General features: G+C 39.1%; 1 protein-coding gene across 1 annotated transcript in view; it reads right to left on the bottom strand.

Moving 5' to 3' along the window:
* Positions 1-16,582, bottom strand: part of LOC122794996 (tumor necrosis factor receptor superfamily member 1B-like) — a 139,304-nt gene that overhangs the window by 81,044 nt on the left and 41,678 nt on the right. Inside the window, exon 3 of the mRNA XM_044063584.1 lies at positions 16,250-16,369. Within this exon, the coding sequence (XP_043919519.1) occupies positions 16,250-16,369 (120 nt within the window). The remainder of the gene's footprint in view (positions 1-16,249; positions 16,370-16,582) is intronic.

Here is a 16,582-nt window from a genome sequence, read left to right as displayed (position 1 = left end):
CACACACACACACACACACACACACACACACACGCACACACACGCACACACACAAACATACACACCAACACCATTGCTGGCATTCATTCATTTTTTATATTATATAAATATTGAACACACACACACACACACACACACACACACACACACACACACACACACACACACACACACACACACACACACACCAACACCATTGCTGGCATTCATTCATTTTTTATATTATATAACTATTGAACACATACTTACACACAAGCTATCTATAGACTGGATCAACTCTCCATGGAAGAAATGGGTATATAAATGCAAATTCAAACTACATACTTATCCACATTTTGTAGACATAACATTTGTCCCTTTAAAATGTGTATATAATATGTAACACCGTACATCAATATTCCTGGATATATGATGCGTGTTTCAAAAAGTTTAAATAGAGCAGTCATTTCTAAGAGCCTACTGGTGCACAGCAGAACAAGCATAAATGCTGCAAGCAAACTGGGTTTTATTAGAGATTCAGGATGATCCAAGGCTAAGCAGGGATGTCATTAAACTGATCACTCGAACATACCTAGAGAAAGTCTGGGGAGTCCATTTGGAGGTTATGAGATTAGAACTTCTGCCAAGCACCTTACAATAGCGCAGCAGCATGCCTTGACTGTATGATTATATGTTCATTAACACTCTTTCCATTTCATGGGCAGTCGCAGTGGTGCAGCGGTTAGCATTGCCGCCTCCCAGCAAGAGGTTCTCTGGTTTGATCCTCAGCTGGGGTGCCTTCTGTGTGGAGTCTGCATGTCCTCCCTGTGGTTGTGTGGGTTCCCTCTGGGTGCTCCAGTTTCCTCCCACTTCCCCAAGACATGCTGTATTGGACACTCTAAACTGGCCCTAGGTGTGAGTGTGTGTGTGCCTTCTGTGGAAGGTTGGGCACCGGGCTGGCAAATTGACACCATAAAACTCCACTGCCAATTGTGAGAAGACAGGTTATCCCCTGTGGCAACCCCTAACTGGGAAAAGCCAAAAGATGAATATTCTTTCCATTTCATACCCTCCCTTTGGCGTTATGGGGTTAAAGCACTACAATCTGGAATACAGTGATTTTCATGTTAAAGATCCCTGTTGTATCTCCAGGATGGGTGGTCTCATGATCAAAAATGAAGCCAAATAATTTATTATCTGCAGAACAGGGACATGCTCAGTTAAGGACCATATCAGGACAAAATGGGACAACAGCATGGGGATAGGGAGGTGAGTCCAATCAGGCCAGATATTCAAAAGTCTACAGGTCATAATAGCTGACAGGAAATAGAAAATACAAGTAAGTAACAAAATCATTAACAAAAATAGTAAACACAGCAAAAAGGGAACATACCAAAGCTCGCAGCACAAGCATAATGCAGTTCAACATTTGTAAAAATCTATTTTGACTTACCATATCAGAGCTGTAGTAACTACAGAGGGATAAAACTGATCAGTCACAGCATTAAATTATGGGAAAGAGTAATGGAAGCCAGATTAAGAAGGGAGGTGATGATTAGTAATCAGCAGTATGGTTTCCTGCCAGGAAAGAGCACTACAGATGCGATGTTTGCTCTGAGAGTGTTGATGGAGAAGTACAGAAAAGGTCAGAAGGAGTTGCATTATGTCTTTCTGGACTTAGAGAAAGCATATGACAGAGTGCCTAGAGAGGAGTTGTGGTATTGTATGAGGAAGTCGGGAGTGGCAGAGAAGTATGTAAGAGTGGTACAGGATATGGACAAGGGTAGTGTGACAGTGGTGAGATCTGCAGTGGGAGTGACAGAAGCGTTTAAGGTGGAGGTGGGGTTACATCAAGGATAAGCTCTGAACCCTTTCTTATTTGCACTGGTGATGGACAGGTTGACAGATGAGATCAGACAGGAGTCCACGTGGACTATGATGTTTGCAGATGACATTGTGATATGTAGTGAGAGTAGGGAACAGGTTGAAGAGACCCTGAAGAGGTGGAGATATGCTCTAGAGAGGAGTGGAATGAAGGTCAGCTGAACTAAGACAGAATATATGTGTGTAAATGAGAGGGAGGATAGAGGAATGGTGAGGATGCAGGGAGTAGAGTTGGTGAAGGTGGATGAGTTTAAATACTTGGGATCAACAGTTCAGAGTAACGGTGAGTGTGGAAGAGAGGTGAAGAAGAGAGTACAGGCAGGGTGGAGTGGGTGGAGAAGAGTGTCAGGAGTGATTTGTGACAGACGAGTACTAGTAAGAGTGAAAGGGAAAGTCTACAAGAGGATAGTGAGACCAGCTATGTTATATGGGTTGGAGATAGTGGCACTGACAAAAAGGCAGGCGTTAGAGCTGGATGTGGCAAAGTTAAAGATGTTAAGATTTGCACTGGGTGTGATGAGGGTGGACAGGATCAGGAATAAGTATATTCGAGGATCATCCCAGGTTGGAAGGTTTGGAGACAAAGCCAGAAAGGCAAGATTACATTGGTTTGGACATGTGCTGAGGAGGGATGCTGGGTATATTGGGAAATGCCAGGTAAGAAGAAAAGAGGAAGGCCTAAGATAAGGTTTATGGATGTGGTGAGAGAGGACATGCTGGTGGTTGGTGTGACAGAGCAAGACGCAGAGGCCAGGAAGAAATGGAAACAGATGATCCGCTATGGTGACCCTTAACGAGAATAGCCAAAAGAAGAAGAAGATATCATAAAAAAAAATAGAATAAAAGTAAAAATGATTTTGGGTCCCTGTCAAAATGGTGTAAATATTGGAATTATTCATAAATACATAGATATTTATATATGAGGAGTCAAAGCTTGAGGAAAGTAGTGAGGAAAAAGGGGAAAACAGATGCAAGTAAAAGAAAATTGGAAGAAGCTGAGAACGTTCCCAGTTAAGGATGCACACAGTCTAACTAAAATCATGAACGTTCTGAGGTATGGGTTAAGGATATATTAATGTAAAATGAATTTATTCAGCAGAAAATGGGAGCTGAGAAAGAAATACAAAATTGTTGCTGGAACTGTGTGACAAACTGGGTCACAGAAGTCAGAGTGAATAAGGCTATGCTATCTTACGGAGCTTAGATATGCTGTAATAGCTAAAGATCAAAAAGTGCTAAACAAATATCAATAATAGTATGTCTCAGTGAAATTGAAAACATTATCTCATTAAAAATGGCAACACTAGCAAATGTTCATGCACAGCTCTGAACTTTGTAAAGTCCTTTTCATCTACCACATGGACAAGTTTTGCAATCAACAGATACGATGAATGGGTTTTGCTGAACTGATCCATGAAAGATCATAGGAAAAGCAGGAACAACAAAAGGGATACCATGTTCTGCTGTCAATAAAGTTTCATGTTTAACCATAGGTTCATAGGTGAATACTAGAATGCATACCTCTCAACCTCTTAGTGCAAGAAATCTGGACAAAGCCATATATATAAAAGTGGGACAAAGGCCCAAAAATAGGGATAAGTTTTAAATATTGCTCTTAAAAAATTACAAAGTTGATAAAATAACAGGTTTTGCGTTAGCATGAATTTTCTGAAGGGTATGAAGTCTGAAACTCAAACATCTGTCATTATTTTCTAACTTCAGTCTTTAATGATTTGCTACTAATTTGCCAGAAAACCACAATTTTATGAAAAACAGACTAAAAATATATGGCAAAAAAAATAATTAATTAATTTATTTATTTACTTGACATTTGTTGACTGGGCTAGTCCAGCTGGGCCGGAGACATTTTTCAGTGGAGACCCAGGGAAAAAGCTCCACAAACATTACTACATAACTACATAACTGCATGAACATGATGCGTACATGCCAGCAGTAACAATAAACTATGTTAAAATAATAGAAATTAAGATTCTAAATGATTAGTAAGTACACCTAGAACAACACAGAGTAAAAAATCAGATAGAGAATCAAATAGAGAAATTACACTCTTCGTCATCAGTTCAGCTGAACAGCTGCAGTTCGTAGAACTAATTATAACTCAATACATTCTATTGGAGTCTATAGTGACCATGCAAGTGCAAGACTGAAAACTAGAACTAGTAAGAGTAATGTAGAAAAACATAGAGGAAAAGAAGGGAGGTAGGGTGAAATAGGTATGGAAGAAAGGTGGGAGGCAAAATGGCAGAGAGGAATAAAGTCAGTCGGGGAATGATTACCCAGACATAGCCATGTATTGCTTAGGTATTTCTTTACAGCATTTCTAAACTGGTGTTTAGGCTTCATATTTCAAATGTCCAGCGGACGTTTATTCTAGTTCTGAGCTGGGGAGTAGCTGTAAAGGTTGTTGCCTATTTTGATTTTTGGCTTGTATATAGAAATAAGATGTTGTTCAGAGCTCTGAGAGGTTCTAGGTGGGGAATAGGGGGAGATGATAGAGATAATGCTGAGACAGAAGGAGGGCAGGTGCAGTATAGAATGAATTATTTAAAGCTGAGAGAGGAGAAGGTTGTAGGGAAGCTCTAACCAATTTAGTTTCCTGAGGGCTAAGCTGATGAGAATGGTAGGGGTGTTCAGCAGCAGATCTGGTCACCTTGTAAGTGGACTCTAGTTTAGAGAGTAGTGTGGCTTGTAAGTTGGTGAGGATCTGAGAGCTGTAGAGAAGGGTCGGGAGTACGTAGGCATGGGATAGGGCTATTTTGGCTTTACTGGATAAAAAGTTTTTATTACTGTAGAGGAGGCCAAGTTTTTGGTGGGTTTTCTTAATGTTACTGAGAACATGCAAGTCAAATTTCATCTGATCATCAATAATGACCCCAAGTAGTTTGGTGTGAGTTTCCACAGTGATAGGTCTGTTATTATGGGAAGTGATGGAGACTGAAGGTTAAAGATGATTCATAGTTTTCGGGACGAAGATCAAAAGTTTAGTCTTCTTTGGGTTTAGGATTAGCTGGTTCTTGTTGAGACAGTTTTTAATAGATAAAAAGGAGTTCTGAGTTGCTGTGTGTATGTCAGAAAGGGTATCGGCTATGGTGATGACTGTGGAGTCATCAGTGTATTGTACAAGTGATGACAGTGGTAAGGAGGTAAATAACAGATTGGTGAAAACATTAAATAGTAGTGGGCCAACTACTGAAACTTGGGGAACCCCCATATTTATAGGAAGTTCTGGAGAGATAGCAGAAAACCTTTTAACAGATTGGAAACGGTTGTTGAGATAGCTAGAGAACCAGGCAATAGTAGCGGTGGATAGGTTGAATTCAGAGAGTTTAAGAGGAGGGGGTGAGAGACTGTGTCAAAAGACTTTGAGAGATCAATAAAGAGGCAAGACACTAGTTTGTTCTGGTCTCTGGCTTGTGAGATGGTGTTAATGAAGGAGATGAGAGCCGTAGAGGTGCTATGTCCAGCATGAAAGCCATGTTGAGTGGGGGTGATTAGGTTCTCTTGTATGAGGTAGTGTAGGATTTGTTTGTGTATGCATTTTTCTAAGATCTTAGAGAGAGGTGATAGAATTGCAATGGGCTTAAAGTCTGAGAGTTTGGTAGAGCTATCTCCTTTATGAATCGGTAAGGTGTAGAATTTTTCTGGACATTCTGCGAAAATCTGTACAGTTGAGAGGTATGCTAGGATGTCAGTTCTGCAAACCATTTACAGTCTAGGCGTATTTATTTATTTTATTTTACATTTGTTGACCGGGCTAGTCTAGCTGGAGAAATTTCCATTTTCAGTAGAGGCCCGGGGAGAAAAGCTCCACAGAGTGAGATACATTCAGAGACAAAAAATTATCACACAAAAATGTAATAGCAATACTCATTATAATGAAAATAAGAGAGTTAGTAATAGAGTTTGCAAGCAAACATTAAAAATAAAAGATAGCAAACTCTTCTATGTAAATAAAAACTACTACAAGAGTTAGTTACTAAATCACTCAATACAGTTGAATTCTCAATTAACCAGTTGAAAATACTGATTGGATTAAAATAGAACAAAGGAGTGAAGGTATGGAGAATAAAGTGAGAAGACAGTAAGGGGAAAAGGTGGGAATAGAAAGTGGTGAAAATAAAAGAGCAAGTAATGCAGAATAACAGGTAGAGAAGTAAAGGGAGAAGAAAAGAAAGACAAATAGTACGAAGAGTAGAAAGGAGAAGAGATGGTTTTATTTAGGTAGTAATAGTGAAAGACTAATTAGGTTTATTACAGGAGCAAAGCCAGTGATTTTGGAAATGCACTTTAATATTCTGTTTGAAAGAGGCAATGAAGTTATCTTTGTTATGCTAGTGGGTAACAAATTCCATTTTGTCCCTATAGCATTGGTAAATAGAGAGTCACCAGCATTATTATTTGATTTTGTTGAACTTGTCAGAAGTTTGCTGGAAGAGCGGAGAGTTGAGATTTTTATAAGGGTTATGAGTTGTGAGAGTATGGGGGTATTATTAGGTTGGTATAGTATTTTATGGGCAATGCAGAGTTGATGGATTAAAAGATAGTTCTGAAATTCTGGCCAGCCTAGAAGTTTTAAGTTGAGACAGTGATGTGTTTTATAGGGATTACCAGTAGCAAAGCGGGCAATGTTATTATAACAGGTTGCCAGTTTGTTAAGGCTGTTTTTTTTGAGGTTAGTGAAGATAGGTGCAGCATATAGAAGAGTTGAAATAAGATGAGAGTGAGCAATCCTTGTTCTGGTAGATGGTGTAAGAAATGGTCTGATTCGATATAAGGATCCTATCTTTCTGTTAACTAGTTTTATGGAGTTGTTAATGTGTAGGTCGAATGAGAGATTATTGTCAATTGTAATACCTAACAATTTAGTTGAAGTGTCAGATAACAGTGGTGCTGTTTGAAGAGATGGAGAAATGTAAGGGGAGGTTCTAGATGTGGGAGTAAAAAGAAGAAGTTTGGTTTTGGCATTTAGTAAGAGGAAGCGACTAGAGAACCATGTTTCTACTGTACTGAATACTTTTTGGGTGAGAGAGATAAGTTCTGGGGTAGATGGAGCTGAGCAGATGAGTGTAGAATCATCTGCATATTGGATGCAGGTTGCTTGAGGGATTATTTTTTGAAGACCATTAATGAAGAGGGAGAAAAGAAGTGGGCCAAGGATAGAGCCTGGAAACAGGCAGGAGAAGAGATGTGGTTATCCCAGCGAACAGCTTGTTTTCTGTTTGTGAGGTAAGATTTAAACCATTTAATGGCTGGGGCATCAAATGAGATGGATTCAACAGTATTAAGTAATAAGGGGTGGTTTACCATATCGAATGCTTTGGAGAGGTCAATGAAGAGGGCAGAAGAGAGTAAGTTGTTGTTTCGGTTCTGGTTAATAGTGTCTACAAAAGAAAGCAGGGCAGTGGTAGTACTGTGATGTGGTCTAAAGCCATGTTGGCAGTTTGCTATGATGTTATGGTTTGAGAGATATTGTACAAGTTGAAGGTGGATACACTTTTCCATAATCTTGGACAAAGGTGAGAGGAGAGCAATAGGTCTATAGTTGGAGTAGTCAGTTGAGTTTCCACCTTTGTGAAGTGGGATTATATGAGATACCTTCCAAACTTCAGGGATGATTCCTTCTCTAATTGTCCTATTTATAAGAATAGATATAGGATATGCAATAACCTTAGCAGCCTTTTGAAGAAAAAGGGAAGGGAGCTTATCAGCAGAGGGGGTGCATGGTTTTAGCTTGAGAAGGAGTCTGTGAATGTACGATGTAGAGATAGGTTGTAGTGAAAAGTTAAAAGTGGAGTTTGTTAGTTTACTTAGAGGACAGAAGTTGTTGGCATTAAGTTGTTTAGCTAGTGCTTGAATAGTTTCTGTGAAGAATGAGTTAAGAGCATCTGCAGTCTGTTGTGGGGTATCAGGGTCTGCATTTAGTGGGGAAGGTGTTTTGGAAGTTCCTGGGAGAGGAGTTTATTGATTGAGGACCAGAATAGTTTAGAATTGTTAAGATGGGTTTGTTGTAGATCAATATAGAATTTCTTTTTATAACTGCTTTTTAGTTAGATTTCTATGCTGTCTGAAGAGTAGGAGATCTGTATTATTTCTGTGGGATCTCCAACTAGCCCAGACTTTATTCCTAGTGAGAATAAGCTTTTGGTTTCAGGGCTGTATTGGATTTCATTCTAATACTGCGTTCGGTGCATGTGTGTCAAGAATGGATAAAAATATTTTGTTAAAATGTAGTACTGTATTTTCAAGAGAGTGTTTTAGGGTTCCAGTTACATGCACTGAGTTCAGCTTGAAATAGGTCAGGATTAAAATGTTTGATGGATTTTCTAGTAATGTGGGGATTTGGACAGTCAGTTCTTTTTCTTGTTATAAAAGTTAAAGAGTGGTCACTAACATCGTCTGGCAAGGTTCCTACTTTGTAATTAGTTTTAGTCTGTTTATAAGTATCCAGTCTAAAATGCTTTCTCTATTAGTATGTTTATTAAGCCTAGTAGTCAAGGTAATGGTTTGGGTGAAGCCGTGAAGGTTAATATGAGATGAAGGATTTTCTGCATTAATGCTATTCCAGTCTATGTTCAGGTCTCCTAGTATGATGGTTTCCTGTGGATAAGTAGCTGATACGCAACTAAGATAATCTTCAAGTATTGGTATATTGTTACCAGGAGGCAGGTACATACAGATAATATATATGGATTTTTTGGAATTTAATTGGAGTTTGATAATGATGGCTTCTATCTTGCTATCTTGAGATGATAGGGGTGGAAGGGTAGTGATATTAAGATGGTTTTTAAAAAGAATAGCAACACCACCACCTTTTCTTTTGGGACGAATGTTATAGCCTTGGGGAATAATCTCAGTGTCTTTAGTGCTAGGTTTTAGCCAGGTCTCTGAGAGGCATAGAATATCAAATATAATCAAGTATAATCTCACACCGAATTTACCAAGACATGAATTAATAACAGACCCTCAACAAGATGAAATACTTTGCACAGAGTTATGTACCTTTCCATAAGGGCTTAAGGGGCCAGCCTGGCAATGTATTATGAGTGCCTATCTAGTCATCCAGACTGCACTTAAAAAGAGTCAGAGAACTACTATTGTTTACACCCTGGGGATATCTATGCCATAAAAGAGGTATTTTCCGGCATTAATACATGCTATGCCAGCAGGTCCTATTTATATTATGATGGAATTTTAGATCTCTTGAGCATATATTTAGGTGTTATTAGTTTTGTAGGTGTGACGAAGGGTGCACAGGACCATATTGCTCAAGATTCTGTAAGTTAGTAAGAGGTCCGCTGTCAAAAATCGATAGGAAATGGAAAAGAGTGAGACCACTTTAAGGTGGTCAGACCTTCACAAGATGGGCAACATCATCATAATCATCATCATCATCATCATAAATTTCCCTTTTTTCACATTTTCTACATGGGGTTCAGGTGTCACAACAGCTGTTGCCATCTCCATTTTTTGATTTATTGCCACTCTCATCCCATTTTTGACATTCATGTCTGATGGTTTCAGGTCTTGTGTCACACAGTCCATCCATCTCTTTGCTGGATGCCCTTGTTTTGTCTTGCCTTCTTCCTGTCTCTCCCAATCCTTCTTCTCCAGATTGTTTTCTGCTTTCCTGAACATGTTCTGGAACAGCTGTTATCTATCTGTTCTCTTTGACCTGCTCTTTAACTGGACTTAGATGTGCTTCTGCTATGATGTCCTCATTTCTTTGTTTCTCGCACAGTGTGAATCCTACCACCTGCCTCAGACACTTCATCTCCATCACTTCTTGCTTCCTGAGCTGCTTTGTCTTCACTACCCAGGTTTCAGTACCATACAGTAGGATAGGTCACACCACTGTTCTGTCCATCTTGCTTTTTAGCTTCTTTCACATTCATCTGGTTGGGATGGTGGCCTAATGGTTAAGGGGCAGTTAGCTTAGCACTAATCTATGAATCTATTACTCCTGACACTGTGCCAGTTGTCTACAGTCTCTCTGATTCTAGCTTTGGCCTCCTCATTCAGACTTCCCTTCTCCTCAATCCCCCTCCTAGATACCTGAGGCTGGTAACCTGTTCCACTGTTTTCACTTCTATCTCAATTATCAGTTTATTCTGATAGCCCCATTTGCTGCCATTACAACTGTCTTATCTGTGCTCACTTGCATCCTGCTTGCCTTCAGTTTTGCATTCCGTTTGCTGAACTTCTTGTTCAAAGACTGCCTGCAATGCTGCATCATCTGCATACAGCAGCCTTGTTGATCTGTCCCCCTCTGACCTGTTTGCTAATGTAGTCCATTACCAGAATGAACAGCAGCGGGCTCAGAGCTGAACCCTGATACACATTCACTCCCGTGGAAATCCATCTGTGAGATCAAGTACCGTTTGCACTTGAGTCATTGGGTCCTTGCTTATAGGCTGATTTTACAGCCAAAAAAGTTAAAATACAAATGAATAAAATACAACAAAAAACAAGAAAAATAAACTACATACAACTATCCATAACAAAATTCAGTATGAATTATACAAAACCATTAATATTTACCTAATAAACTGTGTAACTTCTGCCAAGATAAATGCTTATGAGTTAGATGTTCTATTAAGAATAGTTTGCATTTCTTTATTACACACATTCTTAGCTAAACATATAAAATTGCTAAATAAAAATATCAGCTCACTTTTCTTTTCTAGCAATGGCTAGAACCAAATAAGCTTTCTTGAGACATTGTCATATGCGTTTTCCAAGTCTAGGAATTCCTATTTCAAATTGTCTCAATTACATGTCTCACTACAAACATCGGGTCAGTTGTGATGCTGCATCTTGATCTCAATCTGAACTGCTTATCTCCCATCTTATTTTCTGATACTTTGTGTATTCATTTTTCAGTCACCCTTTCCATAAGTGTATATACAAAACCAAGTACTGCAAGAATTAAGCTGTTTCAGTAACACAAATGTAAGATCCAGAAAGATAAAATCACTATGAGGCAGCAAACATGGCTGAGGACGTCCAAATTAAGGAAAGTTTAATGAAAGAACGATAAAAAGTGAGCACTTTCACGTTGTCATCAACAATTCATCATAGATTAAATAATTACAGGGGTAGTTTAGCATTTAAACATTCAGTGAACCAATCAAAGCCTTTGTTACTTGTGAACATAATACAACATAAGTTACATTCATTTAAAGCCAACTATTCAAATTTCAAACTGTTAATCCCAGTAAATAATGTAAATGTCTGAAACAGGTATTCAAATCATAACTAAAATTTTCATAAAATCCTGAGTTACTTCACTAATGATCCAAATCACCAATCAAAAAGAGAAAATGATAATGTTCCTATAAAAAAGCATAATAAACAATTAGGAAACAATAACATCACAACTGTTATGCTTTTTTATAGGAGCGTCATCATTTTTCTCTTTTAATGGTGATTTGGATCATTAGCGAAGTAACAGGATTTTATGAAAATTTTAATTATGATTTGAATACCTGCTTCAGACATTTACATTAGTTACAGGAATTAACTATATGACATTTGAATAGTTGGCATTAAACGAATGTAACTTATGTTGTATTACGTTCACAAGTAACAGCGTCTTCGATTGGTTCACTGAATGCTAAGCTAAACCTGTAATTATGTAATATCTGATGAAGCGTTGATGACAACGCAAAACCGCTCACTTTTTATCATTTGTATATTAAATTTTGGTTTTATTTGGACTTCCTCAGCCATGTTTGCTGCTTCATAGTGATTTTATCTTTCTGAATCTTTCCTTAAGTGTGACAGGAGTCTGATACCTCTACACTGCCTACATTTGTGAATGTCCCCTTTGTTCTTGTACATCGGCACTTGAATACTTATTCTCCAGTCATCTGGCATACGACTTTCTCTCCACTCTGCTGTGAGTACCCTCAGTAGCTATTTCTCCCCTATCTCACTCAGCATCTTTATCATTTCTGCTGTGACCTCATCTAAGTCTGCTGCTTTCCCTGACTTCATTTTCCTTAGTGCTATTCTTATTTCTTCTAGGTTGGGCTCCTCCTTTTCAGCTGTGTCTGAGGCAGTACAGCTTCTTTGGGGTTTCCTTCACTCTGAAGCTGCTGGATGTACTCCTTCCATCTACCTTTGATGATTTGTGGACTGCTGAGTAGGTTGTTGCTGGCATCCCTTAAAAAGGGTCTCTGACTATCTTCTTTATCCTTCTGTCTTTGCCCTACAACCTGATAGGGTTTTTTTGTGCCATCTAATGAGTCACTTTCCAGAAGCTGGTACAGAGCCTTTGATGACTTGTTCTTTGCTATTGCAACTTCCCTCTTAGCCACTTTGTTAGGCAACCAGTATTCCTTCTTAGCCTGGTCTGTCTTTTATATCTCTTACTTTATCCTGCACTTCTTCGTTGTTTTAATAACTTCCTAGACTTCTACATTCCACTGCCAGCTTTCCTTTTGTACCTTATTTCTATACTTGGCTCTGTTGCATATCTGTTCTTAGTCCTCACATATGTTGTTTTGAGGCATTGACATTTTTTTCTTCTCGCTTTTCAACTTCAGCTATCTCAAGACGGGTACGCTTATGAAAGTCTTAGGAAGGAAACACTGTGGTCTCCTGGGGTCATGTACTTAGATATGTACATACCAAAGTAGACATTATACTCTATAATTGGCCAGAAAAATGGGGGGAATTATGACTTCCTTGGATCTAGAAGATCATTACTAGTGAAGGTTTTCAAGTCCCTAAAGACCAAGTCAATTTCAGGGTGGTTTACCTATGTGATAGGAGCATGGATGACCGTTTTTTTTCTTGGCATTTAGTTTGAGGCCATAATCTAAACACCATTTTATAATGTGCATTAGGCCTTCCATGAGAATCTGATAGTCATTTGGGGTGTTTATGACACCACCCAGATTACAGTCATCAGCAAACTTTGTCAGCCACAGGCCACTGATGCCAGCCTTGACAACCAAAGATCAGTCATCCTAGTGCAGATCCCTGGGGTGCACCAATGGTAATTACTCTTTTTTTGAAAGTGTACTCCAACACTAATAGAGCAGTTCTGTTGATGAGCCAGTCTGCTATCCAACAGGAAGCAGAAGGGTTTACATATACTATAGTTTGATTAGCTTATCAATAATGCCAGAATATGGAATGGTATCTAAGGTTTTGGTCAAGTCTAAGTCATGCCTCAGTGACTTTTTCAACAATGTCCACCAGACTTAGAAAGCAGGAACTGCCTTTAACAAATCCAAAATGTTTGGGTTCAGGGTCCAGAATTTGAATGATGCACACCACGGCCTTACACAGAAGGCTGGTGCGAGTTATTCATCTGTTGTTTCCCGGATCAGTAGGGGGGTCTGCTTTGTGGAGTGGGATGACTATAGCATTTTTCCATACCTTTAGCATGAATCCAGTGGAGGGGCTGAGACCGAATGCACTTAATAACAAATCAGCCAATGTTTGGTGCTGATAAGAAGACTGCCTGGCACCATATCCAAGCCTAAAAAGCAGTAGTGTAGCTAAGGCAGGGGCAACTGGTGTGGGCAGAAAGTGTAGGGGCGGTGTGATTGGCTGACCTTGATCATTCCTTAATGCATATGGATTTTAAAAGCTGGTATTGCATTTGCAGTCAAACCTGAGCACTGTAGCACTCCCTGTGTGGTCTAAACTGTAGCAAGTGCTTGTTACATCTTGGTAAGCAGTTTGCTACAGTTTAAAAGAAAAAAAAGAATATTTCTTCCTTTTTTTTTTTTTTTTAAAAAAGAGAGAGAGAAAGACAGGGAGGAGTTTGGGGTCATAATCAGAGATGGCTCTTGCCTAGGTATGTGATCATGGGCTTTTATTTTTTTCTCTTTACTTGAAGAGCTGAGGGGGTGGGGCACTAGTTTATCAGACTGGCACAGGGCACAGGTTGAGCCAGCTATGCCTCTATTATACAGACAGAGAACTTGGGACTTGCTCAGAGGTGATTTGGGGGGGGGGCGGGTTGCATAGGCATACTAATGTGTTGCGAATAATTAGGTAGAGATAGGGGAGTAAAGTTTGAGCTGGATTTGTCTGCTAATATACTGATTATGTCCTCAGGGGACGAGTTTATGGAATTATTTTGCATTAGCTCAGAACATTGTTGGTATTACTTCTGATGTTTCTGACACTTCTGAAGAAGGCCTTGTGGTTATCCTTCTTGTGGGTGGCAGTTCTCAATTCATACTTGTTTTAGAGGATTTGATTTTGTTTCTAAGTTCTTGTTGACCTTTTTGACTTCTCCTCTAACTGATGGTGGTTTATTTTGCTTTTATTAACCATGAGTTTCTTCCTGTTTTTGTTTAGTTTGTCAATACTGGGATTTCAACAAATGGGTTTGTTCTTAAATGCGGCACTGTTTATACATTATGGGGATAAGGCCTCAATGCAAGCATGGAGATGGGAGCAGAAGTTATACAAGAAATAGTCTGCATGTGACTTGGGATTATCAGGGAGAGGAGGGTGACTGAATTTCATCAGGTCATCAGTTAGTTGGAGTAGATTTGCCTTAGAGTAATCTCTGAACCTGGAGGAGTTACAAGCTAATGTGGCTCTTGCACTTAAGGTATGTTCCTGCATGGTGGTCAGATCTGACCACTGACTTGGTAACTATGGGTGCTGAGCAGTGGGTGGCTATATTGCTGAGAACCATGGACAGTACTTTTGAGAACTTCATTGGGATTTGGACTAGCTCGTTTAAGGAGCTGGCATTAATGAAGTGCAGGAATCGTTCTGCATACTAATTTGTTGTAGTATAGGCTTCCCAACTAATGGAAGTGTAGTTAAAGTCACACAAGAGGACAGTACTGAGCTCCATAGTGAGGGCTGTCAGTTTTTTTATATATGCCTCGTAGTTTGCTGGGGTCATGGAGAAAGTATGGTAGTTGGCCATGATGTGGTGCTGGGTTTTGTTTATTGTGAGAAGAATATAGAGGAGCCAAGGTCATTTTCCTGCATTATGAGTTTGGAGATGTACTGTTGGTGACCAAAGGTCAAGAATGGATCCTGAAGATGTGAGATAAATACTGTAACAAATGAGATACCACACTGTCCTGCCAAATGTGTGGGGTGTGATTCCTGGACCCCCTCTCCGATCATATGAAATAAATGCATATGTGTCTAAACCTATCCCAGACCTAATCATAATATTGTTCTACCCATCAGTTTAGAGGCTAGAGGTAAGCTGTTGATTAGGAATATTCCTAAAATAATCCTTTAGCTTCATTCTCACTGGCTTTATAACATTAACTCAACCCTACTGGTCCATAACAGCACTACGTCTAGCACTAACAACACTTTAACTTTAGTGGCTATATAGACCAGGTGCTTAGATTTTGAATCTCATTTATTGTTGGACCCTGACTTCCTTAAACCAACTTCAATCCCAACCCCAACCATTATGTTTCATTTACAATTATATCTTAGTTTATAAGGTCAGGATCATGCTTACAGATGCTTCATTATTATAGACTGAATTTAGTGTTACAATCAAAGGATATGTTTGAGAAACCAAGCTCAGGAAAAGGGTCTGGGTGATGACTGTACACATATGCAGCATCCATAATGCAATGTTACAATCTTTGGTGCAGCCTACACATACGCAGCATCAATAATGCACTGTTATAATCTTTGGTGCAGCCTACACATACACAGCATCCATAATGCACTGTTACAATCTTTGGTGCAGCCTACACATACACAGCATCCATAATGCACTGTTACAATCTTTGGTGCAGCCTACACATACACAGCATCCATAATGCACTGTTACAATCTTTGGTGCAGCCTACACATACACAGCATCCATAATGCACTGTTACAATCTTTGGTGCAGCCTACACATACACAGCATCCATAATGCACTGTTACAATCTTTGGTGCAGCCATTTTCTCAATTATTCTTTATGGTGGGAGTTTTCAAGGGTAAGATGAGTCATTGAATGCAATTATGTTATGTTCTACTGTTTCTTGGTCAAATTTAAAAGTTTGTTCCAAGTGGTTGTAGAAAGTTGTAGAACTGTCTGTGATGGTCTAGTGCTGTTCATTAAGCTTAACCTCAAAACTTTTGCACAGCCTGAATTTCACAATAGTAATCTTAATCTACAAGTTTTGTTAGTGACAGACATGTTGCATGGCTTCTCTTCACCTTTTTCACCAACTGTTGGCAAACTTTTAAAATGCACTTTCCCAGTAATCTAGTCCTGACCCAAAAACTGGAAGTTATTACATTCGGCACAAAAAGGTCTATTCTACAATTTCCTATTTTTCTTAGTAGGAAACAAACTTGTACACAAGGTGATCATCTCTAATCCTTCAGTGTACCTGGTTATGTTGAAAAACAAATCATTACCTTCTCTGCACTTCACACACGCCATGCAGACAGGTTTTATGTGGTTCGACAGATATTGGTCTGGCTCACAGGACTTGCATTCATCAATGCTCTTTGGACAGCTTTTGAGTCCAACGTGATCTAAAAGAAAATGACCACATTCCATTAGACACATATGAAAGAACAATGCTTGCTTGCTCTGGTGAAAGAAGTCGTGCACAGAATTGTTACATTTCAAATGAGACTTTTACAATTTATGTCAGAGTTTTGTTCTTACTAAACAGTTTTTAATTTAAGCATTCAGGAAAAAATAACACTGTTAAGATAATAAACACAATGCTACCTAGATGGCAA

Source organism: Protopterus annectens, chromosome 2.part1 (assembly GCF_019279795.1).
Source record: "Protopterus annectens isolate FY-2018-M chromosome 2.part1, PAN1.0, whole genome shotgun sequence".
Lineage (NCBI taxonomy): Eukaryota > Metazoa > Chordata > Ceratodontiformes > Protopteridae > Protopterus > Protopterus annectens.
Note: the sequence above shows the minus strand (reverse complement) of the source record. Positions and strands in the feature narration are given on the sequence as shown.